This window comes from Gossypium hirsutum, chromosome D11 (genome assembly GCF_007990345.1).
Source record: "Gossypium hirsutum isolate 1008001.06 chromosome D11, Gossypium_hirsutum_v2.1, whole genome shotgun sequence".
NCBI lineage: Eukaryota > Viridiplantae > Streptophyta > Magnoliopsida > Malvales > Malvaceae > Gossypium > Gossypium hirsutum.
The window spans coordinates 44,005,589-44,015,719 of record NC_053447.1 but is presented as its reverse complement, the minus strand read 5'-3'; the positions used below and the strand labels follow the sequence as shown (position 1 = coordinate 44,015,719).

Genomic DNA, 10,131 nt, shown 5'->3' with positions numbered 1-10,131 from the left:
AAATAAGTCAAGATATCATCAATGAACACCATAAAAAACTGATCTAAATATGGTTGAAATACCCAATTCATCAACTCCATGAATGCCTCAGGATGTTTAGTGTAATCAAATGGCATCACTAGAAATTTATAGTGACAATATCTAATTCTGAATGCATTTTTTCGGTACATCTAGCTTTTGAACTCGCAACTGATAATACTTGGATCTCAAGTCAATCTTTGAAAATACTATAGCTCCCTTCAGCTGATCGAATAAATCATCAATATGAGGTAATGAATATTTATTCTTGATAGTAATACAATTCAGTTGTCGATAATCTATACATAATATCATCAACTCATCTTTTTTTTCACGAATAAAATTAGAGCACCCCAAAGAGACACACTCGGTAGAATAAATCCATGGTCTAACAATTCCTGTAACTGTGCTTTCAACTCTTTTAACTCGGTAGGAGCCATACTGTATGGAGCTATTGAAATTGTAGTTATTCCTAATACAAGTTCAATTACAAATTCAACTTCTTGAGTTGGTGATAATCCCGGTAATTCTTCCGAAAATACATCAACATATTCTTGAACTCTCGGTACTTGATCGATTTTGGATTCTGCCACTTTTGAATTGAGAACATAAGCTTTGCACTCTTTCCTGATAAATTGGTGAGCTATCATTGTCGAAATCACATTTGTCGTACAATTGGTTCCATTTGCTTTAACAAAAATAAATTCACCATTCTTACATTTCAAATTAACTTGTTTCCTGCAACAACTCACAATAGTACCATGTTCAGACAACCAATCCATTCTGAAAATGAGATCAAAATCTTTAAATGGTAATAGCATCAAACTAGCAGGATTATTGCTACATGCTTAAACGCAAAATAGGATGAGGCATTATTGAATGTCCTAAAAATGCATAAAAAACAATAAGATGGACAATTACTGACATTAAAGGAATCAATCATACATTCTGTCAGTATAAGATCAGATTAGAAGAAGGGAAAAGACTCGTGGTGGATGATTAGCGTAGACTTAATCTAGCTATGAAGGAGGTGGCCAAAAAGGAATTGCTTAAATGGTTATATGCAAGTATTGTTTATGCTATCTTTGATAGTGAATGGGTTAGCCCCACCAAGTGTGTTTAGAAGAAGGGAGGTTTAATTGTAGTCGAGAATAGTAAAAATGATTTAATTCCAACAGGAACAGTTACTGGTTGAAGAGTATGCATCGATTACCAAAAACTAAATAATGTAATGAAAAAAACCACTTCCCATTGCCCATTATTATTGATACACCCCGGCCTCGGTGATGAGAGTCGAGTCGTTGATGTGCCCGATCGTGAATTGGAGTAATATTAAGGTTTGTCAAAAATAGGTTAAGAAAGAAAAGATAAAGGCTCAAATTAGTTCAAAAGTGGTGATGGAATGTATTGAGGTTGATATGTGAATGAAAATAAAGTATTCAAGTTGAACCAACACAATATAAGTGTGTTAACCCGGGACTTATATGAATACTTAGGTATGTTTGTATGGATGGAAAACGAATAAATTGGAACCTCGACCCGCTATCAAAGATGATAGGAACCTCGGTATAATTTGAACGCCACACTTTGGGTACAAAGTGATAAGTTCGGAAAGAAAGACGGGTTGACGCCACAAGGGTTACTTGATAAGTCAGACGAGTCTTTGGAGAACAATGAGAGTTGAAAACAAACTCACAAAGTAATCATATATCATATAAGATTCAAAAGTATATTGTCTAACCCCAAAATGATTACAAAACAACTATTTATAATATAAATTCCTAAAGTAGCCGAATGGACTAATAAGATGCTGAATGGTCAGCCAAAATTAAAACAAAAAAGGCTGGAAATTTCCAGCAACCTTATTGGGACGTTTTTGGGAAGCTTCATGCATGAAGAATTCAATTGGGCAGCTTCTAGATGGAGACCATTTAGCTGGACATTAATGGAAGTATTGGTGAGCTGAATAAGAGGTCTTGGTTCGGCCAATGAAGTTGAATGCACCTTAATGAAGCCTCCTTGTGAGCTGAACAGCTTGCCCATTTTTAATGACGTTTTGGGGAACTCCAACAGCCCATGGTGTAAACATCAGATAGGAACAGCCTTGTGTGTGTGAACTCATGAAACCGAATGGCCAAAAGATAGCAAAAATTTATTTATCAGCTGGGGCGTCCTCCAAGGTAATTAAAGAGCTGAATTGAGCTGCTTTGGAAAATGAAAATAAACTCCCAAAAAGGCCCTTGCTGTTCATGAAGGAATGCATGGAGGAGAGCAATCAGCAGCAATTAAATGCCGTCCATGCCCAAATTCCTGCACCAAATTAAAACAACCTTTAATTCTTGTTTTAAGACAAAATAAATACATGCAATATGGCCCATAAATTCGGCAATAGCTTCTTTAATGAATTCCAACATGCTTTCTTCAACATCTCATTGAATGCTTGTCTTTTGCTGCACATTAAATTCGGCAAGCATGCACCCATTAAATCTGTCCATTAAATGGCCACATGAAAAAGCACCAGCAGCTCCTTTAATGCCGTCTAAGGGAGGAGGTACCAACATGAATTAATTCAGCAAATTAAATCCATTGTGGGCACATTAAATTCGGCAGCAAAGAATTAAACCTTCTTTAATTTTCGTCCCCATTTCCATGCACCTGCACACATTTAAATCAGCCATTAACTCAAGTTTAAGACAAAATAAATTTGGTCAACAAGGCATATTAAATTCGTCAACCACACAAGGACACATTAATTCTGCTCATAAATTCGGCTGACTTAAACATGATAAATCAGCAGCCAAGACACAACAATTAGCTGTAATAAAAAGAAACAAATTAATTCGTCAATTAAATTGTCTTAGGCTGGAACATATTAAATGATGTAATGAACTAACTAAGACATATTAAATTGCTGTACTAAATAAAACAAAATCAATTAAACTCAAGAAATATTAAAGATGTTCAGATTTAAACTAATTAATTTACTAACACTTATTTGAGCTAAATTAAATAACTAAACTAACTTATTCAATTTATTCCAGCAAATTAACTTAAATGAGCTAGAGAGCTAATACGAGCTCAATGAGCTGAATTGAGCTCGAATGAGCTGAATCAAAAATGTTTCCGGGGCGGGGTCGTATCAATTATCCAAATGCTCGATCGTTTAGTTGGAAAAGATTATTTTTGTTTCCTTAATGGGTATTCATGATACCATCAATGTAACACCCTATACCTCGCCCGATCGTCGAGCCCGGGTGATAGGACGCTACACGACCATCACACATTATAGTCATAGTAAACAACCACATTATTAAGAAACCATTCTTTTTGTATAGCATTCATGCGAATTTTTAAGTCTAACATACATTAATCAACATTAAAACATTCTCATCATATTTCAAAGGAACTAATATTAAAAAATATACATGCTTTTGAACCATTTGACAAAAATTCTTGAACAAGTATGCATGTATCAATACAGTAATAAAGGTATTTATATTTCTCTTAAATGGTACCGATACTGATTGGAAAATTGATACCAAATCAGCATTCTATTTCTTATTTAAAAATCAAAGTCTCAAAAATTATTGGTACCATTATTAAATTATTGATTATATTACCCCGAATATCGATACTCGTGATATGGTATCGATACCAAATTGCAGAACTGACTTCCTACAGTTTTGAAAATCACAGAGGTATTATTTTTAAATCCTGGATATCGATACCTCTACACTAGACATCAAAAATATAACATAATAAGGCAAATAATCCAATCCAATCATAAACCATTCAACATGTAACTAATACCTCATCAAGAAATCATCAAATCAACCATCGGAGCAGTTCAATCATCAGATATATCTCTAGGAGCCAAACGATATAAAATGAACATTGTTAATAAATCCTAAGAATAAATAAACTATGAATTTAACCAAGCATCATGGCAAAAACCAACAAAATTCTACCACATTGTCTTATTTCCCAAAACATAAACGAATGAATAAACACCTACAAAATTGTAATGGCCTAAATTCAAGTTTATCGGAACAGTGGTTTCAGGACACAAATTCGATGAGAAAAAAATTATTTTTCTTATATTTTTATGGTCGAAATTTTCACAAAATGATTTCGTGAAGATTTCGTTCGAAAGTTTCGACGTTTCGGCACTCAATTTAGTCAAAAGGACTAAATTGTAAAAAGTGCAAAAGTTGAGTTCTACATGTTAAAGGTGTCCAATTGTTATGAAACTTTAAATTGGAGGTCCTTATATAGTAATTAGACCATTGGTTAAGTTGGTAGACAAAAATGGATATGAGATAAGTGAAATAGGAAATTTTTAAGTTAGGGGCAATTTTGTAGTCTAGTAATAAAAAGAATTAAAAAGGGAAAAAGATGGCCAAAAATATCATCTTCTTCATAGTGAACGAAATCAGCAAGGGGGAAGCCATATTTTGGGTTTTTCAAGGTTCCAATCTTCATAGTAAGTGATTCTAACCCCCGTTTTTAATTTTTTTTACGTTTTTGAGATCCCGGTAGCTTAGTTTAGCTTATTTTAGCAATAATTTAACCTAGGGTTTATATTTGGAAAAATACCCATAGGTGAAAAGTGTTTATTTTGATGTTTTAAGGTAAAATATGAAGTTATAAATTATGTTAAACAACTTTTACTAAGCGATTATAAGCGAAACCGAGTAAAACTCCAAAATCGGTAAAATACCTAATGTTCACAAGTACATGTTAGAGTGGGAATTTGATGATGTCATAGAAGAGAAAAATGTTCAGCATGTTATAAAACATAAGAATAAGAGATGAAGTTTAATTTCGAGCCTTGGGGCAAAAATGTAATTATGTAAAGTTTAGGGACAAAATTGTAATTTTGAAAAAGTTAGAGTCGAGGGCTATTTTGATAAATGTGAGTATTAAATAAGTTAAATTTTCTATTTTATATCAAGCAAAATGAAACTCGAGGTTAGATAAAGGGGAGAATAAAGTTGAAGACTAAGTTGGTGAATTAGGCTATATTTGGTACTCAGGTAAGATTATAGTAAATAAATGCAATATTTCAATAATTATTATTAATGCTGCTATTTTCCAGCAACTGTGAATTTATTTCATGAATTTATTTGATGATGATCCAAGCATGAAATGATAGAGAATTAAAATTAAAAAGTCCCGTTGATACATAAGGATGGTATTGCATATGAATGTCATGACATTTGGGTAAAGAGGTCCCATGTAAGACCATGTCTGGGACATGGAATTGGCACCGAGATGAGAGGTCTCATGTAAGACCATGTCTGGGACATGGCATTGACACCGATATGAGAGGTCCCCCGTAAGACCATGTCTAGGACATGGCATGGGCACCGACATGAGTACATCCCATGTAAGACCATGTCTGGGACATGGCTTTGGCATGTTATTATCAGAAGAGACCCGAGTATCCTTATTATTCCAATGTAGCTCAACGGGCTAGTAAACGAATCATGTGCACGAAAGTTCAGTTAAAAGTAAAAATGGCAAGCTCAGATGACTTATAAGAATTAAGAATTTATTATAATAAAAATTGATATTTAATGATGTTGCAAGAGAAGAGTAAGTTATAAACTCAAGTATACTAAATAAACAAGTAGAAGAACTAGAATGAGCCTAACTAAAGAGTAAACTAAAGATAAAGTTACTTGAGTTTAATTAATTGTGTTAAATGTTGTTATTTATTTGCTAGTAAACTTACTAAGCTTAGTGCTTACTTCTTTTATTTTTCTTTCTCTTATAGTATTGCAAAGCTGCTACAGGGATCCTAAAGAAGTCAGAGATCGTCCACACTATCAAGAACAACTACTCGGTATTTTATGATGAAATACATTTGAGTTATGGCATGTATAGGGATATAGTTATTTTGCATGTTTGTAATTATGATTTTGCTAAAGAATGATGTGTGACTATTTGATGATGAATGGTTATTAAAATGGTTAAGTATGAAGGTGTTTATTGTTATAAAAGTCTAGGTGACAAATTATGCATGGAAATCATGAAAGGGTAAAATTTTACAAAGAAATAGAATTCAGGTAGCATAGTGATGTGATTTTGAAAAATCACCTAGGATAATATAAAATGAATTAGAGAGTGAATGATATATGGAATTAAATCTTGTTGAGTCTATTTTCATAGAAAAATAACGGTGTAGCAAAACGAAATTTATATTTTAAGATATGTCAATATTAGTGAGACAGGGTCAGAACGATTTTTGGAGTCCCCTGTTTTGAGTTTAGAAAATCACTAAACATTTTACAACAATATTTATGAGTTGTAATTTATAATTATAGATTCCTTATTGAGTCTATTTTCGGTAGGAACAAGTGAGAACACCATATAAAATTCCTACAATGAGAAAACTTATTTTTAGTGGCAAGAGGTCAGGACAATTGAGTGATGAAACAAAGGAGACTTTAACTAATAAACTGTACTAATTGACTAAACCAAAAATTTTAAAAATTTTATGGTAAGAATATATATGAGTCTAGTTTCACGAAAAATTTATGGAATGAAATTTTGAGTCCCGTAGCTCAAGTTATAATCAATGAAGTAATTGATGCACGATTGGACAGGTTTGCTATAAATAGTGAAATTAATTTTCAAAGTAAATTTTTATGCTCTGAATTAGAAAAATAAGCTAAGTAATACCTCGTGCTAGACTCTGGCAACGGTCTCGGGTAAGGGGTGTTACATTTTGTTGGTATCAGAGCAGGATTAGTTGGTTCTCGAAAATACGCAGTATGAATAAGAGTCTACCTATACATGTCGTACTTATATATTTTGATAGTGTGACGACTCCTAATGATTTTTAAATGTGTTATTTTATAGTTATGGATCCTGAACAAGCTGGTACAGATGAAGTAGAGAGTAATGCGCCTATTCCCGCAGAAGGGACGACGCCACCAGATGTTAATGTTAGTGAAAGGCATGCATCTATTAGACAGGGAGGAAGAGCTAGAGAAGCCTTCTTCCAAGCCATGAACGATTGGTTTGTTGAGTTCGTTCGTACGAATCCTGCTGTAAGACCTCTACCCCCTCAAGATTCACAGGTTCCCCATGTAGCTTCCCCAACTGCAGGTATAGTTACAGGGAGAGACCACCTATTGATAATATTAGGAAGCAATGGGTTGAAGAATTTCGGGCTACCAAAGATGATGATGCAGAAAAAGAAGAATTCTGGCTTGAGAATACCATCAGGGTTTTTGAAGAATTATCTTGTACACCAGAAGAATGTATGAAGTGTGTTGTTTCACTTCTTCGAGATTCCACCTAATATTGGTGGAAGACCCTTGTTTCAGTAGTACCGAGTGAGAGGGTTACCTGGGTTTTCTTTCAAGAGGAGTTCCGAAAGAAGTATATCAGCCAGAGATTTATAGATCAAAAAAGGAAGGAGTTTCTTGAGCTAAAATAAGGTAAGATGTCCGTGACCGAATATGAACGCGAATTTGTCAGACTTAGTAAGTTTGCCCAGGAATTTGTGTCTACTGAAGCTAACATGTGCAAGAGATTTGAAGAAGGGCTTAATGATGATATTTGATTAGCAGTGGGTGTCTTGGAAATTAGAGAGTTTGTTGTTTTGGTTGAGAGAGCTTGTAAAGTAGAAGATTTGCTCAAAGAAAAGAGAAAGGAAAAGCTGAAGTTGAAGTACAAGATACAAAGAAGAGGCAAATGAGTAAATTATTTCAATCTATGTCTAAGAGGCCTAGGGAGTTCTTTAGCGAAACACATTTTCTAGCTAGATATTCTAGCCGAAGCAGGGGCAAAAGATTCGAGGGTGTTAGAGCTCAAACCACTACTGTTGCAAATACAGGCAGTACTCGACCTCTTAGGCCGGAATGTCCTTAATGTGGGAGACGCCACCCCAGAAAGTGTAGAGTAGGTGAAAATGTTTGTTTTAGATGTGAAGCGTCAGATCACTTTGTTCGGGATTGTCCTAAAACAACTAAAAGAGAAGGGATAATGAGTGCGAGATCAAGAAATGCTCCTACCAGAGGTAGACTGCAGAGAAACCTAGGAGTGGGACCGAGTAACAGGGGTGCATATAGAGATTTAGCAGTTAGATCTAATGTTAGAGAACCTGCAAGAACATATGCTATTCGAGCTCGTGAAGAGGTGTCCTCTCCTGATGTAATTGCGGGTACATTTTCTCTCTATGACACTAATGTTACTGCATTAATTGATCCTGGCTCTACACATTCATACATATGCACAAAATTAGTATTTGTTAAAAATTTATCTGTTGAACCTACTGAATTTGTGGTTAAAGTCTCGAACCCCCTGGGCCAGTTTGTGATGGTGGATAAAGATTGTAAAAATTGTTCACTGATGGTAAAAGGTATTTGTTTTCCGGTTGACTTGATGTTATTGCCTTTTGATGAGTTTGATGTGATATTGGGCATGGATTGGTTAGCTCAGCATGATGTACTAGTAAACTGTAAACAGAAATATATTGTGTTGAAGTGCCAGAATGAAGAATTACTTCAGGTTAAATCTGATCAGACAGAGGAATTATCTGATATGATTTCAATAATGACAACTTAGAGGTGTGTCAGAAAAGGGTACGATGTTTATTTGGCATATGTGTTGGATACTAAAGTATCTGAGTCAAATATATACGCAGTGCCAGTGGTATGTGAATTTTTTGATGTGTTTCCAGTGGAGTTACCGGGGTTGCCACCAGAAAGAGAAGTGGAATATTCTATAGATCTGATTTCGGGAACTACCCCAATTTCCATAGCTCCGTATCGTATGGCTCCTCCAGAATTAAAAGAGTTAAAGAAACAGTTACAGGAACTTGTTGATAGAGGTTTTGTTTGTCCAAGTCATTCACCTTGGGGTGCTCCAGTTCTATTTGTGAAAAAGAAAGACGTGTCTTTGAGATTGTGTATAGACTACCAGCAGCTCAATAAGGTAATTATAAAGAATAAGTACCCGTTGCCTCAAATTGATGACTTATTTGATCAGCTGAAAGGAACCACAGTATTCTCGAAGATTGATCTCCGATCAAGTTATTACCAGTTACGGGTAAAAGAGTCAGATGTGCCAAAGACAGCTTTCAGAACCAGGTATGGGCATTATGAGTTTCTAGTTATGTCGTTTGGGTTGACTAATGCACCTGCAGTATTCATGGATTTGATGAACCGGATATTAAGACCGTATCTAGACAGGTTTGTAGTAGTTTTCATTGATGACGTTCTAGTTTATTCTCGAGATGAAAATGAGCATGCAGAACATTTGAGAATAGTGTTGCAAATTCTACGTGAAAATAACTTTTATGCTAAATTCAGTAAATGTGAATTTTGGCTTCGAGTGTTGGGTTTTCTCGGACATATTGTATTTGCAGAAGGCATCAGGGTAGATCCAAGTAAAATTTCAGCTATTGTCAATTGGAGTCCACCGAAAAATGTATCTGAAGTTAGAAGTTTCTTGGGTTTAGCTGGTTATTATCAGAGATTTGTATAGGGTTTTCTATTATAGCTTCTCCGATGACCCGTTTATTACAGAAAGATGTTAAATTTGAATGGACAGATAAATGCTAGCAAAGTTTTGACCGATTGAAGGAGTTGTTGATGAAAACACCTGTGTTGGTACAGCCTGAATTGGGTAAGGAATTTATTATTTATAGTGATGCATAATTAAATGGTTCGAGTTGTGTCTTGATGCAAGAAGATAAAGTAATAGCCTATGCTTCAAGACAACTTAAGCCACATGAAAGAAACTACCCGGTACATGATCTTAATTAGCTGCTATTGTATTTGCATTGAAAATATGGCGGCATTATTTGTATGGTGAGAAATGTCATATTTATACTGATCACAAAAGCTTGAAATATTTGATGACACAGAAAGATTTGAATTTGAGACAGTGCAGATGGCTAGAATTGATAAAAGATTATGATTTGGTTATTGATTATCATCCGGGTAAGGCTAATGTTGTAGCTGATGCTTTGAGCCAGAAATCTCTGTTTGCTTTATGAGCTATGAATGCCCGGTTGTCACGGGCTGATGATGGTTCAATTATAGCTGAAATGAAGGCTAAATCGATGTTTCGTCAACAAATATGTGAAGCTCAGAA

General features: G+C 34.8%; 1 protein-coding gene across 1 annotated transcript; it reads right to left on the bottom strand.

Moving 5' to 3' along the window:
* Positions 1-245: 245 nt before the first annotated feature.
* Positions 246-2,258, bottom strand: LOC121223090 (uncharacterized). Its single transcript, XM_041104084.1, has 2 exons — positions 1,880-2,258; positions 246-756 (listed from the first exon to the last, which is right to left on the bottom strand). Exons 1-2 carry the CDS (start codon positions 2,059-2,061, stop codon positions 333-335), a joined length of 606 nt encoding a protein of 201 aa, XP_040960018.1. The 5' UTR covers positions 2,062-2,258; the 3' UTR covers positions 246-332.
* Positions 2,259-10,131: the final 7,873 nt, after the last annotated feature.

What these genes read in the sequence shown, in the direction of transcription:
- LOC121223090 (XM_041104084.1), bottom strand. Translation starts at nt 2,061, where the DNA reads ATGGGCAAGCTGTTCAGCTCACAAGGAGGCTTCATTAAGGTGCATTCA. An exon ending in CCCAAAAACGTCCCAATAAG is followed by an intron (nt 757 to 1,879) that starts GTTGCTGGAAAT and finishes GAGTTGTTGCAG; the next exon opens with GAAACAAGTTAATTTGAAAT.